Source organism: Salmo trutta, chromosome 21 (assembly GCF_901001165.1).
Source record: "Salmo trutta chromosome 21, fSalTru1.1, whole genome shotgun sequence".
Lineage (NCBI taxonomy): Eukaryota > Metazoa > Chordata > Actinopteri > Salmoniformes > Salmonidae > Salmo > Salmo trutta.
This window is the reverse complement of record NC_042977.1, coordinates 43,952,385-43,974,132: the sequence shown is the minus strand read 5'-3', so window position 1 is coordinate 43,974,132 and position 21,748 is coordinate 43,952,385. Positions and strand designations below refer to the sequence as shown.

Sequence of the window (21,748 nt, the reverse complement as noted above, 5' to 3'; positions counted from 1 at the left end):
GAATCCACTCCTAGACCATGCCTTAAGCCAGGGGTGCCCAAACCCCCCCCCCCCCCCCCCATGTCTATTTCTGCGGGCACAAGCACTGTTCATTACTCAAACTGTTCTCACCTGTTGTTGGTGGAGAGAGAATTGTGCAGGTTTTAAGATTTTCTGCAATTCTACACATTTTGTCATGGGGTAGAGAACATTTTGCAGTTTAAGCTAATTTCCTTGCAATTCTACATATTTTGTCTAATGTGTATTCATGTGATATTTAAGTGACTGAAATATTATAACAAAATGGATGGGCTATAAGCCGTTAGCTGACATGGGCTAGTTGATCTGGACATTTCTGACCTGTTATAAATAGCTCTCTAAGGTCTTCCCTTAAGGGTAGCGCCCCACTGTTTGGGAACCACTGACCTAAGCAATTGTGGAGATCTGAGAGGTTTTGATACATAGTTTGATAGGTTAAAGCAATATTGTAATAGCTCCCCATCCCCTCTGTATACCACTGACCTCGGTACTCCTGGCAGGTCTGATCTGATAATAGTTCACGTCACCATCGTCTTTAGTAAATCTGTTCTAAATGCTGACTCACCATGAGAATCCAATGTCAGCTTGTCTGTCAGATAATCATATTTTAGGTTCTTCTTCTTCTCTCAGTGGAGAATCTGCAGAACCTTCTCCTGTCCGGTGTGACTGTGAGAGATCCCAACCCCCATCAAGAGGACAGCCTGGGACCAGGGAGGTTCAGTTTGAGGCCAGAAGTGGTACGCCTTTGTCTAGGGGGGCTAGGCCTTGGGCGGCTGGGGAACCTGTCGCTGATTAGGAGAGCTGAGACCTTTGGAGGTTACGACTGCAACCCTCCCACCCCCATCAAGAGTAAGTATTTTATTTATTTTTTTAAATAGTTAAGCCCTTTTTCTCCCCAATTTCGTGGTATCCAATTGGTAGTTACAGTCTTGTCTCGTCGCTGCAACTCCTGTACGGACTCAGGAGAGGCGAAGGTCAAGAGCTGTGTGTCCTCCGAAACACAACCCAACCAAGCCCAACCAAGCCGCACTGCTTCTTCACACAATTCCCACTTAACCCGGCCACACCAATGTGTCGGAGGAAACACCGTACACCCGGCGACCGTGTCAGCGTGCACTGCGCCCGTCCCACCACAGGAGTCGCTAGTGCGCGATGGGACAAGGACATCCCTGCCGACGCTGGGCTGATTGTGTGCCGCCCCATGGGTCTCCCGGTCGCGGCCGGCTGCGACAGCCCCTGAACTCGAACCCAGAATCTCTAGTGGCACAGCTAGCACTGCGATGCAGTTTCTTGGGCCTCCCGAGTGGTGCAGTGGTCTATCAAGAGTAAGTCTGCCGCTCAGTCGGTCTGCCGCTCAGTCGGTCTGCCGCTCAGTCGGTCTGCCGCTCAGTCGGTCTGCCGCTCAGTCGGTCTGCCGCTCAGTCGGTCTGCCGCTCAGTCGGTCTGCCGCTCAGTCGGTCTGCCGCTCAGTCGGTCTGCCGCTCAGTCGGTCTGCCGCTCAGTCGGTCTGCCGCTCAGTCGGTCTGCCGCTCAGTCGGTCTGCCGCTCATACAGATGGACTATAATACCCATACAGATGGACTATTACAGTGAGGGGAAAAAAGTATTTGATCCCCTGCTGATTTTGTACGTTTGTCCACTGACAAAGAAATGATCAGTCTATAATTTTAATGGTAGATTTATTTGAACAGTGAGAGACAGAATAACAACAAAAAAATCTAGAAAAACGCATGTCAAAAATGTTATGAATTGATTTGCATTTTAATGAGGGAAATAAGTATTTGACCCCCTCTCAATCAGAAAGATTTCTGGCTCCCAGGTGTCTTTTATACAGGTAACGAGCTGAGATTAGGAGCACACTCTTAAAGGGAATGCTCCTAATCTCAGTTTGTTACCTGTATAAAAGACACCTGTCCACAGAAGCAATCAATCAGATTCCAAACTCTCCACCATGGCCAAGACCAAAGAGCTCTCCAAGGATGTCAGGGACAAGATTGTAGACCTACACAAGGCTGGAATGGGCTACAAGACCATCGCCAAGCAGCTTGGTGAGAAGGTGACAACAGTTGGTGCGATTATTGGCAAATGGAAGAAACACAAAAGAACTGTCAATATCCCTCGGCCTGGGGCTCCATGCAAGATCTCACCTCGTGGAGTTGCAATGATCATGAGAACGGTGAGGAATCAGCCCAGAACTACACGGGAGGATCTTGTCAATGATCTCAAGGCAGCTGGGACCATAGTTACCAAGAAAACAATTGGTAACACACTACACCGTGAAGGACTGAAATCCTGCAGCTCCCGCAAGGTCCCCCTGCTCAAGAAAGCACATATACATGCCCGTCTGAAGTTTACCAATGAACATCTGAATGATTCAGAGGACAACTGGGTGAAAGTGTTGTGGTCAGATGAGACCAAATTGGAGCTCTTTGGCATCAACTCAACTCGCCGTGTTTGGAGGAGGAGGAATGCTGCCTATAACCCAAGAACACCATCCCCACCGTCAAACATGGAGGTGGAAACATTATGCTTTGGGGATGTTTTTCTGCTAAGGGGACAGGACAACTTCACCGCATCAAAGGGACGATGGACGGGGCCATGTACCGTCAAATCTTGGGTGAGAACCTCCTTCCCTCAGCCAGGGCATTGAAAATGGGTCGTGGATGGGTATTCCAGCATGACAGTGACCCAAAACACACGGCCAATGCAACAAAGGAGTGGCTCAAGAAGAAGCACATTAAGGTCCTGGAGTGGCCTAGCCAGTCTCCAGACCTTAATCCCATAGAAAATCTGTGGAGGGAGCTGAAGGTTCGAGTTGCCAAACGTCAGTGTGCAAACCTTAATGACTTGGAGAAGATCTGCAAGGAGGAGTGGGACAAAATCCCTCCTGAGATGTGTGCAAACCTGGTGGCCAACTACAAGAAACATCTGACCTCTGTGATTGCCAACAAGGGTTTTGCCACCAAGTACTAAGTCATGTTTTGCAGAGGGGTCAAATACTTATTTCCCTCAATAAAATGTAAATCAATTTATAACATTTTTGACATGCGTTTTTCTGGATTTTTTTGTTGTTATTCTGTCTCTCACTGTTCAAATAAACCTACCATTAAAATTATAGACTGATCATTTCTTCGTCAGTGGGCAAACGTACAAAATCAGCATGCTTTATTCCCTCACTGTATACCCATACAGATGGACTATTATACCCATACAGATGGACTATTATGTCCATATCTGGTCCTATCGTTCCTCTACCACTGTCCATATCTGGTCCTATCGTTCCTCATATCTCACAAATCCAGTCTTTTGAACACAGTTCAACATAATGTTTTCCAGATGTGGAGCGACGACCTCAACGTTCAAACTCTGACCCCCTGCTACAGGACCTCGACCAATCGGAGAGCCTGGAACTGTCGGTGAGTGACTGGCTATCCCATTCTCTACTCCCAATCTCCTCGCAAGTGTGCTCTTGTTTTCTCCTCGGAGAGGAAGGGAGATGTGGACTAGTTTTTAGTTGGTCTGATTCATGGTTTAGTGATTACAAGCTGATGAGGCACCAGAATCATACTGTAGTTCTCCATGCCCATATCCATCCTTCCCTGAAGCCAAGTTAAGTGTTACTAGATTACTCTCAATCTGAACATACAATATCTTGATGTTTAGTCTCCTGAATATCTGAAGTCAGTTGTTTTTCTTGTCTCAACCTTATTTCTCTCCCCAGTTCTTTTACGCCGTGCTGATGCTCTCACATAGGCTCTACGGTCTGCAGGTAAGACAAAACATTAAGAACACCTGCTCTTTCCATGGCATAGACTGACCAGGCGAATCCAGGTGAAAGCTAGGATCCCTTATTGATGTCACTTGTTAAATCCACTTCAATCAGTGTAGATGAAGGGGAGGAGACGGGTTAAATAAGGATTTTTAAGCCTTGAGACAATTGAGACAAGGATAGTGTATGTGTGTCATTCAGAGGGTGAATGGACAAGACAAAATATTAGTGTCTTTGAACAGGGTATGGTAGTAGTATGGTAGTAGGTGCCTGGCACACCGGTTTGTGTCAAGAACTGCAACGCTGCTGAGGTTTTTCCATCTCAACAGTTTCCCGTGTGTATCATGAATGGTCCACCACCCAAAGGACATCCAGCCAACTTGCCTCAACATGGACCAGCATCCCTGTGGAATGCTTTCGACACCCTTGTAGAGTCCATGCCCCGACGAATTGAGGCTGTTCTGAGGGCAAAGGGGGGGTGCAACTAAATATTAGGAAGGTGTTTCAAATGTTTGGTATACTCAGTGTATATATTCTTTACATGCTACAAACACAGTTGTAGGTTCGTCCTGTCTTATCTTAACCATTAGATTCAGTTTTAAATGTGTCCCCTGCCACTCCCTAGTCTGAAGTTTGTACCCTGTCCATCACTGGTGTTAAGTTTGTTTCCTGCTCCTTGCTGGTGTTAAAGGAAGGATTCACCCATTTTGAATGTTACTTCATATTTGTGCATCTCTGAGCTATGTTCTATCGATTCCCAGGGTCATTTCATGTTTTCATGTGTATCTGAGCTATTCACGTTCAAGCAGGAAGAAATACAGCCAGTATGATGAGTTTTTCATCATATGCCCTCTGCCTCCTGGTGTTAAGTATGTCCACTATCCCTCTCCGTAGGCCATCGTCTCCCAGCAGGACAGCCACATTGAGCTCCAGCGTGCCTCTCTTTTGGAGCGTGAGCGTCCGGGTCGCAACCGAGGCAACATGCTCCTGGAGCAGGAGAAACAACGTAACCTGGAGAAACAGAGAGAAGAGGTGGCCAACTTCCACAAGCTGCAGACACAGCACCGCCAAAACCAGGTACAATACTGTTTATTGTGGTAGGGAAATTCAAATTCAACTCTGGACCTCGAAGTCAGATCCACTGTTTTTGTTCATTGTTCCCCTCTAATCAGGGACTGATTTAGCCCTAGGACACCAGGTGGGTGCAATTCATTATCTGGTAGAACAGAAAACCAGCAGGCTCCGGACCTCATAAGTTAAGAGTTGAATACCCCCGATGTAGTGGATCTATCTCTCCATCTCATCTCATCTCTCTCTCCATCTCATCTCTCTCTCCATCTCATCTCTCTCTCCATCTCATCTCTCTCTCCATCTCATCTCTCTCTCCATCTCATCTCTCTCTCCATCTCATCTCTCTCCATCTCATCTCTCTCTCTCCATCTCATCTCTCTCTCTCCATCTCATCTCTCTCTCTCCATCTCATCTCTCTCTCTCCATCTCATCTCTCTCCATCTCATCTCTCTCTCCATCTCATCTCTCTCCATCTCATCTCTCTCTCCATCTCATCTCTCTCTCCATCTCATCTCTCTCTCCATCTCATCTCTCTCTCCATCTCATCTCTCTCTCCATCTCATCTCTCTCTCCATCTCATCTCTCTCTCCATCTCATCTCTCTCCATCTCATCTCTCTCCATTTCATCTCATCTCTCTCTCCATTTCATCTCATCTCTCTCTCCATCTCATCTCTCTCTCATCTCATCTCTCTCTCCATCTCATCTCATCTCTCTCTCCATCTCATCTCATCTCTCTCTCCATCTCATCTCATCTCTCTCTCCATCTCATCTCTCTCTCCATCTCTTCTCATCTCTCTCTCCATCTATCCATCTCATCTCCATCTATCCATCTCATCTCTCTCTTTCCATCTCATCTCTCTCTTTCCATCTCATCTCTCTCTTTTCATCTCATCTCTCTCTTTCCATCTCATCTCTCTCTTTTCATCTCATCTCTCTCTCATCTCATCTCTCTCTCCATCTCATCTCTCTCTCTCCATCTCATCTCTCTCCATCTCTCTCTCTCCATCTCATCTTTCTCCATCTCTCCACCTCTCTCTCTCTCCATCTCTCTCTCTCCATCTCTCTCTCTCTCCATCTCTCCATCTCATCTCTCCATCTCTATCCCCATCTCATCTCTCTCCATCTCATCTCTCCATCTCTATCCCCATCTCATCTCTCCATCTCATCTCTCCATCTCTATCCCCATCTCATCTCTCTCCATCTCATCTCTCCATCTCATCTCATCTCTCTCCATCTCATCTCTCCATCTCATCTCATCTCTCTCTATCCCCATCTCATCTCTCTCCATCTCATCTCTCCATCTCTATCCCCATCTCATCTCTCCATCTCATCTATCCCCATCTCATCTCTCTCCATCTCATCTCCATCTCATCTCTCCATCTCTATCCCCAGGCTCGCTGGGAGAAGGAGCGGGAGCGTCACCGGCTGCAGGCGGAGGTCCTAGAGGCGGAGCTAAGACGGAGAGAGGAGGAGTGTAGGAGACTGGAGGAGAAACTAGAGGCGGAGAGAGAGGAGCTGGAGAGACAGAGAGAGACGTACCAACAGGTTGCTGCTTCGTTTTATTACAATATAATAACATACAGGAGAAAATCTGACCTCTCTGAAATGAAATGGATGGTCCTCCCTTCAGTGAAAATATATTTTTACCCTCCCTGAACGCTTAAAAAAGTGATCCTCCCCTATACCCAAAATAATAATTAAAACATAAAGTGGATAGCAGAGAACATGCCAGCCATTTACCCTCACTCCTAGGACAGACCAGAGTCTTAGATATTCCGTTTTAGAAACTGTTCTTCATTTTGTAAGCGTTACATGGCAAAGTAGCCAGAAGGTTATCAATTCACAGACTACCGCGGACAAGAGTAGGGGTGACGAGATATCCATTATAATAAAAGCACTAAATGAATCTATCATATTTGCAGGCCAAGAAAAATGAACCTTTTTTTATAAAAGAATTTCATGCAATTCTATGTCATTTCTACGTGACTGGGGACGAGCAGAATCTATTTTAATACCACAAAAGAGCATGATAACGAATGCTCACACGCTGCAGTGCCAGATACATCTTGTTAAAATAAAAAGAGGAGAGTCTAACAGTGATAAAGTTGTCTATCAAGTGTAAAAATATATTGGAACAGAACCAGTTACGACTGAAGTATCTGATCATCAATGAATTTCAGAAAAAGCCATTAGTTGTTTAACACAGCAGCTGCGTATCATCAGGTAGGCCAGTATACACACTTGTAACTTTTTTTTCATATGCAAAACTATCATTTTATAATTTGTTCCATGATACTGTTACAAAATAGATGTGTGTTGGCTGTGATTAGGGCTGCTAGGCTAAATTTAACAAACTAGGCATGCATAGCTCACCACATGATCCTCAAACCAGAGACTGGCCAAACTCGTGTTTTTAAAAGGGAATTCAAAAAAGGCACTGTAGAATGACTGACTGTATAGCCTAATAAGACATTTTTCATTTAATTATTATTTAATTCAAAGTATTTTTAAAATGGAGTATTTCATCATATAAATAAATGTATAGGCATGTTGTTGAAATGCTGAGCGCTCCTGCTAGCTTCTAGTGTGTCTCAAATGCTTCACAATGGATTTCTTAAATGGCCTTGAAATAATAATAATAATAATAATAATAACAATATAGCCTAAATAATACATTTGTTTGTTCCTTCTTAGGCTACCTGGCTTGCTCCTGACTGATTTAGAGTTAATATGTTGTTTAATAGTGTGTTGAAATATTGAATGTCAATTGATAGTGGCAGAATCACACATTACTTCCCAAGCAAAGTACATGTTTTGTCTCCTCAGCTATAGAAGGTTGTAGCGCAGACTCTGAATGTGATAGAGACAAACCAAAGATATCCCAAATGCATCGGAGTCACGTCTTTCCCCGGCATTGAACAGCTTGTTTCAAGCGTGAAGCATTTGAAAAAAAATATATTTAACCTTTATTTAACTAGGCAAGTCAGTTAAGAACAAATTCTTATTTTACAATGACGGCCTACCCCGGCCAAACCCGGATGATGCTGGGCCAGTTGTGCCCCGCCCTATGGGACTCCCAATCACGGCCGGTTGTGATACTGCCTGGATTCGAACCAGGTTCTGTAGTGACGCCTCTAGCACTGAGATGGAATGGAACCAGGGTGTCTGTAGTGTCTTAGACTGCTGCGATACAGCCTGGAATGGAACCAGGGTCTTAGACCGCTGCGATACAGCCTGGAATGGAACCAGGGTCTTCGACTGCTGAGATACAGCCTGGAATGGAACCAGGGTCTTAGACTGCTGTGATACAGCCTGGAATGGAACCAGGGTCTTAGACTGCTGTGATACAGCCTGGAATGGAACCAGGGTCTTTGCCGCTCTGGAAAATTGTGAACTAAAGCGTTGTTATATAATCAGGTCTCTAAAAAATACATCTTAGACTAACAAAGGGTTAGGCCTATGCTTTCAGCCATTTCCTTTAACAACAGCCACAATACCCTCACATAACCCCTCAATTCCAGATCTGGTTTTAACTGAACACACCAAGCTCTTCATTAAGACTGAGATATTTATAAGGAGTGCACGGTGACTGACAAAATGTATGGATAGTAGACTATAAGAAGACCAGAGGGAAGAGTGACCCCTACCTGCCCTCCAACACCACTTCCAGCAGCATCTGGTCTCCCATGCAGGGACCGACCAGGACCAACCCTGCATAGCTTCAGAGGCAAGCCAGTAGTCAGATGTAGGGTGGTATGTTGCTGACAGTGGCAGGTAGCCTAGCAGTCAGAGCAGTGGACAAGTAACCGAAAGGTTGCTGGTTCGAATACTCGAGTCGACATGGTGAAAAATCTGTCAGTGCCCTTGAGCAAGGCACTTATCCCTAATTTGCTTCAGGGGCGCCGTACTACTATGGCTGACCCTGTAAAACAACAAATTTCACTGCACTTATCCGGTTTATGTGACAAAATTGTTTATTTAAATTAATTTCCCTTTGTCATGTAACGTACCAACAGGATCTGGAGAGGCTGAGGGAGTCAATGAGGACGGTGGAAAAACAGAAGGAACACCTCGATACACAGATGAAGTTGAAGCAGAACAAGACCATCACCAACCCTGGGAGTTTTAACTTCAAAGCTCAGCAGGTGGGGATGTGGTGTGGTCGTTAAGAACTGAGGACCAACAGTGTGAGGAGCTGTTGTTGATGTATTTGTAGATGTTTACATCATCCGGACATTCTATTCTTCTCCTCAGGCTCTCCCCTTCTCCCAGTCCTTCCGAGGGGATCCTCCCTTCTCCCAGTCCTTCCGAGGGGATCCTCCCCTCTCCCAGTCCTTCCGAGGGGATCCTCCCCTCTCCCAGTCCTTCCGAGGGGATCCTCCCCTCTCCCAGTCCTTCCGAGGGGATCCTCCCCTCTCCCAGTCCTTCCGAGGGGATCCTCCCTTCTCCCAGTCCTTCCGAAGGGACCTGACGGCTGATTGGATGAAGGGAAGAGAGGTGATCCGGATCCCCAAGGTCCTCGTTCCCCCCAGCCTTTCTGTAGCCACCAACATTTTCCAAGAGCAGCCCCCAGAGGTGAGTCACATAGGACGTAATAGGACAGCGCCTTCAGAAGGTATTCAGACCCCTTGACTTCTTCCACATTTTTCTACTTTACAGCCTTATTCTAAAATTGAATACATCGTTTTTTTCCTCATCAATCTACACACATTACCCCATAATGACAAAGCAAAAATAGGTTTTTAGAAATTTTAGCAAATTTTATAAAAAATTCAACTGAAATATTACATTTACATAAGTGTTGAGACCCTGTACTCAGTACTCTGGATAAGAGCGTCTGCTAAATGACGTAAATGTAAATGTAAATGTACTTTATTGGCACACCTGTATTTGCGGAGTTTCACTCATTCTTCTCTGCAGATCCTCTCAAGCTCTGTCAGGTTGGATGGGGAGTGTCGCTGCACAGCTATTTTCAGGTTTCTCCAGAGATGTATGATCGGGTTCAAGTCCGGGCTCTGGCTAGGCCACTCAAGGACATTCAGAGACTTGTCCCGAACCCACTCTTGCGCTGTCTTGGTTGTGTACTTAGGGTAAAAGGTGAACCTTCGTCCCAGTCTGAGGTCCTGAGTGCTCTGGAGCAGGTTTTCATCAAAGATCTCTGTACTTTGGTCCGTTCATCTTTCCCTTGATCCTGACTAGTCTCCCAGTACCTGCTGCTGAAAAACATCCCCACAACATGATGCTGCCACCACCATGCTTCACCATAGGGTTGGTGCCAGGTTTCCTCCTAAAGTTCAATCTTGGTTTCATCAGACCATAAAATCTTGTTTCCCATTGTATGAGAATCCTTTAGGTGCCTTTTGACAAACTCCAAGCGGGCTGTCACGTGCCTTTTACTGAGGAGTGGCTTCCGTCTGGCCATTCTACCATAAAGGCCTAATTGGTGGAGTGCTACAGAGATGGTTCTCCTTCTGGAAGGTTCTCCCATCTCCGCAGAGGAACTCTGGAGCTCTGTCAGAGTGACCATCGGGTTCTTGGTCACCTCCCTGACCAAGGCCTTTCTCCCCCGATTGCTTAGTTTGGCCGGGCAGCCAGCTCTAGGAAGAGTCTTGGTGGTTCCAAACTTCTTCCATTTAATGATGGAGGCCACTGTGTTCTTGGGGACCTTCAACAATTCCTTCGACCTCATGGCTTGGTTTTTGCTCTGACATGCACCGTCAACTGTGGGACCTTATATAGACAGGTGTGTGCCTTTCTAAAACATGCCCAATCAATTGAATTTACCACAGGTGGACTCCAATCAAGTTGTAGAAACATCTCAAGGATGATCAATGGAAACAGGATGCTCCTGAGCTCAATTTCGAGTATCATAGCAAAGGGTCTGAATACTTATGTAAATAAGGTATTTCAGTTTTTTATTTGTTATAAATTTGCACAAATTTCTAAAAACCTGTTTTTGCTTTGTCATTATGGGCTATTGTGTGTAGATTGATGAGGTGAAAAATAGATTGAATCCATTTTAGAATAAGGCTGTAATGTAACAAAATGTGGAAAAAGTCGAGGGGTCTGAATACTTTCCAAATGCACTGTACCTCCATGGTTTTCTAGAAATCCCAGTTAGAGGATTCCTGGAATCAGGAAATAGTACTTTGTCAAGTTACCAGTATTTGTCAACCCTAACCAACTACGTGAATGTGTGCTCACTTCCCAGTGTTTTTCTATTGTACGTGTTGTTCAATAGTGTATTGATATTGTGTATTTTGCATGCTGAATTTCCATGTAAATGGACAGTAAAGTTCCCATTCGGTGCACTCGATACAACACTCTTGCCAGTTAGATCTCCATAGCTGTGTGTTGTAACTCATTTTACAGTAGTTCATTTACAGTTATATTCATAACTTTACGTTATCGTATCTTAGGTTCCCCCTCGCAGGGAGAGCATCAGCCCCGGGCCCGCTAAAACGGAGTTCCCCATCCACCTGATCAGCACAACCAACCAGGTGGTTCACAAACCAGGGGCCGTGCAACAGCAGATACCCACCAAGCTGGCTGTCCTCGGCAACAAGGGCAAGGAGAAGAGCAGTAAGAAGAGGTCCCACCACAAGCGCAATCACAGCGCAGGTCAGAACACGGCTCAGTAGAACACGGCTCAGTAGAACACGGCTCAGTAGAACACGGCTCAGTAGAACACGGCTCAGTAGAACACGGCTCAGTAGAACACGGCTCAGTAGAACACGGCTCAGTAGAACACGGCGCAGGTCAGAACACGGCTCAGTAGAACACGGCGCAGGTCAGAACACGGCTCAGTAGAACACGGCTCAGTAGAACACGGCGCAGGTCAGAACACGGCTCAGTAGAACACGGCTCAGGTCAGAACACGGCTCAGGTCAGAACACGGCGCAGGTCAGAACACGGCGCAGGTCAGAACACGGCGCAGGTCAGAACACGGCTCAGGTCAGAACACGGCGCAGGTCAGAGCACGGCTCAGTAGTACATGGCGCAGGTCAGAACACGGCTCAGTAGTACACGCTGCAGGTCAGAACACGGCGCAGGTCAGAACACGCCGCAGGTCAGAACACGGCGCAGGTCAGAACACGGCACAGGTCAGAGCACGGCTCAGTAGTACACGGCGCAGGTCAGAACACGGCTCAGTAGTACACGGCGCAGGTCAGAACACGGCGCAGGTCAGAACACGGCGCAGGTCAGGACACGGCGCAGGTCAGGACACGGCGCAGGTCAGGACACGGCGCAGGTCAGGACACGGCGCAGGTCAGAACAGAACACGGCTCAGTAGTACACGGCTCAGTAGTACACGGCGCAGGTCAGAACACGGCGCAGGTCAGAACACGGCGCAGGTCAGAACACGGCGCAGGTCAGAACAGAACACGGCTCAGTAGTACACGGCTCAGTAGTACACGGCGCAGGTCAGAACACGGCGCAGGTCAGAACACGGCGCAGGTCAGGACACGGCGCAGGTCAGAACACGGCGCAGGTCAGAACACGGCGCAGGTCAGAACACGGCGCAGGTCAGAACAGAACACGGCGCAGGTCAGAACAGAACACGGCTCAGTAGTACACGGCGCAGGTCAGAACACGGCGCAGGTCAGAACACGGCGCAGGTCAGAACACGGCGCAGGTCAGAACACGGCTCAGTAGTACACGGCGCAGGTCAGAACATGGCGCAGGTCAGAACTGTATACGGCACTCCTATAATCTCAAACCTTCCGTTTATTTGTCATGTACTGAGGCACTTGTTGTGAAGTCCTACTCTTTCCTCTTGACCTCAACTGTGCTAGGGGAAATCATAACATTTACCCCATATTGATATTTTCTATGATCTGTTAAAGCAGTGGGCGTATATCTCCACCACAGGAGGTTGGTGGCACCTAAATTGGGAGGATGGGCTTGTGGTATTGGCTGGAGTGGAATCACTGGAATGGTATCAAACACATTGTTTCTATGTGTTCCATTCCATTTGCTCTGTTCCAGACATTATTATGAGCCATCCTCCTCTCAGCAGCCTCCACTGATCTCCATAGTTCTGATGCAGTGTTGTCTTTCCTCCTGCAGCGTCCATAGAAATGTCTCAGGTGGTGCCGATCAGAGTGACAGGAAATGAGAGCCAGAGTCTGAGAGGGAAGAAGACTGTGAGCCCACAGAGAAACTACCAATTAGGTAAGAGCCCTCACAGAAACCACATCAGGTAAAACCCCTTACTGATACTACCAATCAGGTAAGAGCCCTCGCTGATTCTACCAATCAGGTAAGAGCCCTCACAGAAACTACATCAGGTAAGAGCCCTCACTGATGCTACCAATCAGGTAAGAGACCTCGCTGATTCTACCAATCAGGTAAGAGACCTCGCTGATTCTACCAATCAGGTAAGAGACCTCGCTGATTCTACCAATCAGGTAAGAGACCTCGCTGATTCTACCAATCAGGTAAGAGCCCTCGCTGATTCTACCAATCAGGTAAGAGACCTCGCTGATTCTACCAATCAGGTAAGAGCCCTCGCTGATTCTACCAATCAGGTAAGAGCCCTCGCTGATTCTACCAATCAGGTAAGAGCCCTCGCTGATTCTACCAATCAAGTAAGAGACCTCGCTGATTCTACCAATCAGGTAAGAGCCCTCGCTGATTCTACCAATCAGGTAAGAGCCCTCGTTGATGCTACCAATCAGGTAACAGCTCTCACTGGACCTACCAATCATCTAAGACGAAAACCTTGGGAGTTCCAGATACATATTGTCTGATTTTTACTGTTTTAACATCTCAGGAACTAAATTAACGCACAATGATTTAAGTTTAACCGTATGTTTTTATGCCTCTTCAGATTGTTTCTTCAGTCCTCCAGAGCCCCTGTCCAACGCTAAGCCCAGCAGCAGCATGAGGAGTAATAACCAGAGCCACGTCCCTCCACCCGAACCTCCACCTCCCCCTCCACCCTTCCCCAAAGACATAGCAAGCAAACCAACCAAGGAACACGTTATCTACCTGTAAGGACACAGGGCGAGACCAAAACCCTAACTAATAGGCCCTATGCCAGGGCTCTGAAACTGGCGGCCCATGTGCTAAAACCGGCCCACGAGTGATTATATTTGGCCCGCCAAAGCTCTCTGTTCACAGTAAAGATGTGATTTATATATTTTATTTTTTTAGTGATTGGGCTTTTCTAATTGCTGGTACTTATTGAGTGCTTGTCTCTAAACTCAAGTCTTTATCTTTTTAAGCCTTTTTAAAGATGATTTAAATTCATGTTAGGAAGCTGGTTATTACTTTTAATTGTTTACAGATCTGAGGTGCCAAGCACGTTATCTCAGAGCGCGTAAGAAACTCCTTTTAATCTGAATTGACCTGTTCCTCGTATTCTATTTCTTCATGTCATAGAATGTATGGAAGTAAATGTTCATTTAGCTGTGAGGTGTAAAACTCTTATGGCCAGTTTACCAGACGCAGATTAAGCTAAGTCCAGGACTAAGAAAGATTCTCAATTGAGATTCTCCCATTTAAAAAAATTTTTTTGGGTCCAAGACTAGGCTTAATCTGTGTCTGGGAAATGAGCCCTTATGGTATGGGAATGATGGTGTATTTTAACACTGTGAATAATAATGACTACTGTACTAAATTATGGCAATTCTACTGTGGTTTATGCCATTTTGTGATTTTTGTTATGAAGTATACAGGAGAGGGTTTCATGACATTTTTGTGGACTGTTGAACGCAGACAGCTTTCTCCACACCATATCAACATAGATTGTTGTCAGTCAAGTTTTAGTTTAGTTTTACGACAGGAAAGCTTGTGTGTGAGAGTGAAATGTTAGAACTCTCTTATGTGTGTACTTTGAACAAGAGACAAATCGTTTTGCCGGATGGTTTTCCTCATCGTGTAACTGTCAAAAGATTATGTTCCGGGAACCAAGGAATTTTTTGAACAATGTTGTTTTCTATCGGGAGGATGTTTGGAAGGATTTGTGAAGTATGTTGCTCATGGTTACACAGTTTCCAGTGAACACTGTCTGGGAATAGAATTAGAACACATATGACAAAACATTTGTTTTTACTGATCTAATTACGTTGGTAACCAGTTTATAATAGCAATAAGGCACCTCTGGGGTTTGTGGTATATTGCCAATATACCACGGCTAAGGGCTGTATCCAGGTACTCGGTGTTGCGTCGTGCATAAGAACAGTCCTTAGTCCTGGTATATTGGCCATATACCACACCTCCTCTGGCCTTATTGCTTAAATATATGTTTATATATATTTGGTCTGGACATTCTGCTGTGATGTTGATGTCCTGGTGAATTGTTGTGGTTCCCATCCACAGCAGATGGAAGGAATAAAAAAGAATTATGATGCCTGTAATCAGCCTTACCTGTTTGTTTCTAGAATGAGGGCTCAGTCAAGTCAGGCCGGGATTCAATCCAATAGTTTCCTTTAAAAGCTGCATTGGCGTAATCGGATTGAATCCCCGGCCTCAATGTCACCTCCGAATGACTCACTTCCTCCCATCCCATGTCCAGTTTGAAATAGCAGTGAAGCAGAGCAAGGACAAAGCGGTTCTGTCGTCCCCCACCAGAATAGAACAGTAGCCTGTCCTGTAATAGTTAGTTGTGTATGTTTTGCCTCCAGTTCAGACCCTCAATGGGTGAATCTCAATTGTATTTCCTTGATTCCTTACATCCTCTCGCTTCAAAACACTTGGATGAGGTCAGAGGTCACGCCCCTCTGACCGGCAACCTCAGAATTATAGTCACCATTCTTCTGTTGCTAATATAAAACGTTCAGTTGGTGGTATATGACCTGGCAGTAGCTATAGTTGTACTGCAGCTGAATATGAATGACCCTTTTCATTCTGGCCTCGTCTCAAATAACACTCTCACAGCAGTCAGACTCTCTAGCCTTCTCCCCACAATGTGTGCCTGCCTTGCTGGTGAGATGAGAGCCAAGGGAGGCTCTGCAGTGCTGTGTGAATCATAAGTTCTGAATGGAGAGTCTGTCTGACTGGGAGAGTCACTCCGGGAGCCGGTGGAGACTTGATGCCCTGTCACTACCTGGTTGCCTGGTCCTGCCCGTTAGTGCTGATCAAGTCTCCTCTGGCTCCCAGAGTGACTCTCCCAGTCAGACAGACTCTCCATTCAGAACTTATGATTCACACAGCACTGCAGAGCCTCCCTTGGCTCTCATCTCACCAGCAAGGCAGGCACACATTGTGGGGAGAAGGCTAGAGAGTCTGACTGCTGTGAGAGTGTTATTTGAGACGGGGCCAGAATGAAAAGGGTCATTCATATTCAGCTGCAGTACAACTCTAGCTACTGCCAGGTCATATACCACCAACTGAACGTTTTATATTAGCAACAGAAGAAGAATGGTGACTATAATTCTGAGTTTGCCAATGATGAAGCCATGCAGAGGATGAAATGCTTTGTTTCTTTATTTTGGCGTATTCCTCCTCAGATGTTTAAAAACCACCTGGTGACGACATCAAATAACCCTGGTGAATATCTCATGTCATCGGCTGCAAAATAGTGTGCGGATGAATCTGACAGGGCACTCTCCCTAACCAAAAGGCTTCTTCCGTCAAGACTCTTGACTTCTTATCTCTGACCCCTAACCTTTGACCTTTAGCAGTGTTAAAACAGGGGTGTTTCTCTACTCGTGTGTTGTTGACACATGCCAGATCTCACGCCTTGATAGGTATTTTACGCATCAGCTAACCGCATGTTATAGCAATGTGGTGCCTGACGGCACAGTCGATGACTTGGCACACAACCATTGGTTGATGCAGGGGAACACCACCTATATTTCCAGTACTGACCAGGTCCTTCCTGTGTTTATGGACTCGTGGCTGTAATGAAATGAACGGGAACAACAAAAACCAAACATCTACTTTGTTTAGCTACGGAATATACAGTGGGGTCCGGAATTATTGGATCCCTTAATAAAGATGAGCAAAAAAGACAGTATAAAGTAAATAATGCAAATACTGAGCTATATTGTATGCTCAAACTATCCTGAACAAAAATATAAACACAACATGTAACAATTTCGAAGATTTTACTGAGTTACAGTTCATATAAGGAAATCAGTCAATTGAAATGAATTAATTTGGTCCTAATCTATGGATTTCACATGACTGGGCAGGGGTGCAGCCATGGGTGGGCCTGGGAGGGCATAGGCCCACCCACTGGGGAGCCAGGCCCAGCCAATCAGAATGAGTTTTTCCCCACAAAAGGGCTTTATTACAGACAGAAATACTCCTCAGTTTCATCAGCTGCCCTGGTGGCTGGTCTTAAATGATCCCGCAGGTGAAGAAGCCGGACGTGGAGGTCCTGGGCTGGCGTGGTTACATGTGGTCTGTGATTGTGCGGCCGGTTAGACGTACTGCAAAATTCTCTAAAAATGACATTGGAGGCGGCTTATGGTAGAGAAACTAACATTCTCTGGCAATAGCTCTGGGGGACAGTCCTGCAGTCAGCATGCCAATTGCACGCTCCCTCAACTTTATCTGTGGCATTGCGTTGTGTGTCAGAACTGTACATTTTTCATGATTACTGATCACTTTCTTTATACATTTATAATTAGTAGGTTTTATCTGTTTTAACAAATCTTTTTTATTTTGTACATATGTATTGTATATCGTGGTGTGGTTTTCATAAGCCTACATCTGCACACCGTTTTTTATTTCATTCGTTTTTCTGTATTGTTGTCTATCACTTGTTTTCTTTGCTGCAAATTATTATTTTTGATTGGCCTTTTATTGTCCCCAGCACAAGGTGCACCTGTAATGATCATGCTGTTTAATCAGCTTCTTGATATGCCACACCTGTCAGGTGGATGAATTATCTTGGCAAAGGATACATGCTCACTAACAGGGACGTAAAACAAATTTGTGCACAACTTTTTTGAGAAATAAGCATTTTGTGTGTATGAAATATTTCTGGTTTCTTTTATTTCAACTAATGAAACACAAGACCAACACTTTAAATATTGAATGTTTTGTTTAGTATAGGTACCGATACTGTTTATATTGAGGTGTGGGAACTCCACAATACTTTTAACCTAATTTTCTATCAGAGGTGCAGGAACTGAAACAGTAGAAACATCTGAGGTGCTGGTATTCAGTTCCGGAGAGCTCCTGCCCAAGTCAAGCACCGGTTGCGTCCCAAATGGACCCTGGTCCAAAAGTAGTGCACTATAAAGGAAACAGGATGCCATTTGGGATGCACACACAAAATATTTAGCAAATGTAATGAGTAAAATAAAATAAAAAGTCACTGGAGAATTGAGACAATTGATTATAAACTCAGCAAAAAAAAGAAACTCATTTTTCAGGACCCTGTCTTCCAAAGATAATTTTAAAAAATCCAAATAACTTCACAGATCTTCATTGTAAAGGGTTTAAACACTGTTTCCCATGTTTGTTCAATGAACCATAAACAATTAATTAACATGCACCTGTGGAACGGTTGTTAAGACGGTAGGCAATTACGGTCACAGTTATGAAAACTTAGGACACTAAAGAGGCCTTTCTACTGACTCTGAAAAACACCAAAAGAAAGATGCCCAGGGTCCCTGCTCATCTGCGTGAACATGCCTTAGGCATGATGCAAGGAGGCATGAGGACTGCAGATGTGGCCAGGGCAATAAATTGCAATGTCCGTACTGTGAGACGCCTAAGACAGCGCTACAGGGAGACAGGACGGACAACGCACAATCCCTCCATCAGTGCTCAGACTGCCCGCAATAGGCTGAGAGAGGCTGGACTGAGGGCTTGTAGGCCTGTGTAAGGCAGGTCCTCACCAGACATCACCGGCAACACCGTCGCTGGACCAGACAGGACTGGCAAAAAGTGCTCTTCACTGTCGAGTCGCGGTTTTGTCTTACCGGGGTGATGGTCAGATTCGCGTTTATCGTTGAAGGAATGAGCGTTACACGGAGGCCGGTACTCTGGAGCGGTATTGATTTGGAGGTGGACTGTCCGTCATGTGTGTCACAGCATCATCAGACTGCCTGCAATGACAAGGAGCTCAATCTCAATGCTGTGCGTTTACAGGGAAGACATCCTCCTCCCTCATGTGGTACCCTTCCTGCAAGCTCATCCTGACATGACCCTCCAGCATGACAGTGCCACCAGTCATACTGCTCGTTCTGTGCGTGATTTCCTGCAAGACAGGAATGTCAGTGTTCTGTCATGGCCAGTGAAGAGCCCAGATCTCAATCCCATTGAGCACGTCCAGGAACTTGCAGGTGCCTTGGTGGAAGAGTGGTGTAACATCTCACAGCAAGAACTGGCAAATCTGGTGCAGTCCATGAGGTGGAGATGCACTGCAGTACTTAATGCAGCTGGTGGCCACACCAGATACTGACTGTTACTTTTGATTTTGACCCCCCCCCCCCTTTGTTCAGGGACACATTGTTCAATTTCTGTTAGTCACATGTCTGTGGAAGTTGTTCAGTTTGTCTCAGTTGTTGAATCTTGTTATGTTCATACAAATATTTACACATGATAAGTTTGCTGAAAATAAACACAGTTGACAGTGAGAGGACGTTTCTTTTTTTGCTGAGTTTATTATCATGACACAACTTCACCCCTCCCCCCCAAACAACAAAAAGTATCACTTATCATAGTTTAATTAAGAAACAAACTAACACTTGAATACAGTACTCTGTCTTCATAAAGCACTATGCACAGAGACATTCCAATTGTAACCATGGACACCAGTAAGGCCAAAACCCCATTAAGACAATATGAATTATATAACCAAAATCGGTTGCTCTACATTAGGTCTCCTTATAACCCATGTGTTCACATGGTAGTTACATACCAGTAAGTAGTTAGTGTAATTAATTAGTTACAACTCTAAAAACTGTTAAACATGTTTAAGTACTATTTGAACCTAGCTGCCTACAATGTAATTACACATATCTACTACTGTATGTATCTAGCACATAAATACATGGGTTTTACACCTAATGGAAAATGGGACCACAAAATCTACTAGAGAAACGGTGTGGACAACATTAACTGTTGCACCCTTAGTATTATATAAAGACAGTGTGTAAGCTACTATATAAACCACACACTATTGTTGACAGCCTGGTCTAAACCAAACCCATAGCATGCAAAAACAAAAGGTCAAAAGGTCAGATTTAAACCAATCAAAAAACTATTGGAGAAGGTTTCCCGGACACGGATTAAGCCTTTTATCCAGGATTTATAACAATTTACATGGAGATTCTCCATTAAGCTTGCTTTTTAGTCCACAAGGAAACCGCCCCCTCGATGCCCTAAATCAATAATCATTCTATACCTTTTAGGTAGTTGAGAATCCATGATAGCACCACATGATAAAGGGTATGTACGGTAGATACTTCAGTCATCTTTCATAAACAGAGGGACAGGCCATAGTGTGGTTCTTCTTCTTCATGGTACTTAATAAAGGAGAAGAAAAAAATGGGAATAAGCTGACCGACAGAGCTTCTGATGTAGGACTGCAACACATTGATCTTCTAGTTGTGGAGTTTGTAGACTGCTATTCTGCGTAGGACTGCTGGGATAAATTATCAACTGAAGAATGGAGGACAGGAGAGTTTGGAGACAGAACATCTATTTTATGTGACGGGATGATAAAGCTCATGAGAGGGGCGTTAAGTCAGCGTAGGTCGCAGTCGGGGCTGTGTATGTTGTGCTCTTTGACCTTAGTCTACAACGCATCATCCAGGACTCCTAGCCAGAGCTGATCCTGCTGACCCCAAGGTGTTTGACACGTTGAACTGCCACTGTAGGCTGAGTGCCCTCCCTCTCTCCCGTCAGTCCTTTTCTTACCCTTTTTCACACCAAGTGCACTGAAATGTTTATAATTTGTTAAGAACTTATAGCGTTCCATTGAGATCCTATGTGTCAAAAATAAAATGAAATGAATAAGAAATTGGCATCCTAGAAGTCCTTTACTCTGATTTGCTGGCCTCCTTCTCTGGAAGGGGAGTGTCCTCACTCTGATTGGTTGCATCAGGACCTTGTGGCTCAGGATTGGTGAGGGGGTCCTCTGTGGGTGGTCCTGGGGTTTGCATACAGTTGATTGGTTGCAGAACTATGGGAGGCTGAGAGATATAAACAGAGTGGATACATCAGACCACTGTGGAACAAGTCTGGGAGACAGACTATTGACAACAATAGGCACACAGATAAGATTGTTTATGCAGGATGCCAACAAAATACACAGCCATTCCTCTCAACAAGTGGATCAATCGGCTTAAATAAAGCCTTGGTGGTTTTTCTATCATGTGGTTGTTGTCCTTCACTAGAATCACCACTGACTGGAGGAATGTGTTAGCCAGCCAGGTAGACCGTTAGCAGAGGTATGGCTGTACATTGAGCTAGAAAACACCTCAGATAAAACTGGTGCCCTGGGTTGGCCATACAGCACAAACATATTTGGGGACCAGGCTACCTCGGACACACAGAGGGGAAAAACATTCTCAGGAAGGAAAATTGCTTCAGAGCACCTCGTTTCACACCATATTCAAACCCAGTAGCTTATAGAAGCATCGTCACAATTTGCAGTTCAGAGAAAATGGGTGAGAGACAGTTCAGAACACTCCCCTTGTCATCACCAGATACTATTCATGTTGTCAATGTGTGAATTCATCATGACTCTACCTACCAATGGTGTTTAATGACCCTAGAAGTATCTATTCTAACACCACAGGACAATCTATTAAGACAATATGACACTTATCTAGGAGCAGAGGAATACAATGAGAGAATACAGGCGGGTGACAGACAGACCCTGGAGCCCTCAGCAGCAAAGCAGAGAATCCACAGTAAAATGACAGTATAGAACAGGAAGGGGCGGAGCAGAGCAGGGGGACAGCAAACAGAAACAG

The 21,748-nt window shown here is 45.3% G+C and overlaps 2 protein-coding genes across 6 annotated transcripts in view; one reads left to right on the top strand and one right to left on the bottom strand.

Moving 5' to 3' along the window:
- Nucleotides 1–15,223, top strand: part of LOC115157525 (rho guanine nucleotide exchange factor 18) — a 38,883-nt gene extending 23,660 nt beyond the window's left edge. For 3 of the 4 annotated variants that reach the window (XM_029705864.1, XM_029705859.1, XM_029705860.1), the window contains 10 exons: nucleotides 649–867; nucleotides 3,355–3,434; nucleotides 3,740–3,787; nucleotides 4,682–4,864; nucleotides 6,252–6,404; nucleotides 8,876–9,004; nucleotides 9,114–9,434; nucleotides 11,279–11,480; nucleotides 12,930–13,034; nucleotides 13,693–15,223. In XM_029705864.1, coding sequence (XP_029561724.1) covers nucleotides 649–867; nucleotides 3,355–3,434; nucleotides 3,740–3,787; nucleotides 4,682–4,864; nucleotides 6,252–6,404; nucleotides 8,876–9,004; nucleotides 9,114–9,434; nucleotides 11,279–11,480; nucleotides 12,930–13,034; nucleotides 13,693–13,859 — 1,607 coding nt within the window. In that variant the 3' untranslated portion in view covers nucleotides 13,860–15,223. Of the gene's footprint in view, nucleotides 1–648; nucleotides 868–3,354; nucleotides 3,435–3,739; nucleotides 3,788–4,681; nucleotides 4,865–6,251; nucleotides 6,405–8,863; nucleotides 9,005–9,113; nucleotides 9,435–11,278; nucleotides 11,481–12,929; nucleotides 13,035–13,692 lie in introns of all 4 variants that reach the window. The other variant, XM_029705861.1, reaches the window with a different exon arrangement.
- A 4,182-nt stretch (nucleotides 15,224–19,405) lies between these two features.
- Nucleotides 19,406–21,748, bottom strand: part of LOC115157524 (signal peptide peptidase-like 2B) — a 35,462-nt gene continuing 33,119 nt past the window's right edge. The window contains exon 15 of one of the 2 annotated variants that reach the window (XM_029705858.1): nucleotides 19,406–20,962. In XM_029705858.1, the coding sequence (XP_029561718.1) occupies nucleotides 20,810–20,962 (153 nt within the window). In that variant the 3' untranslated portion in view covers nucleotides 19,406–20,809. The remainder of the gene's footprint in view (nucleotides 20,963–21,748) is intronic. The other variant, XR_003868469.1, reaches the window with a different exon arrangement.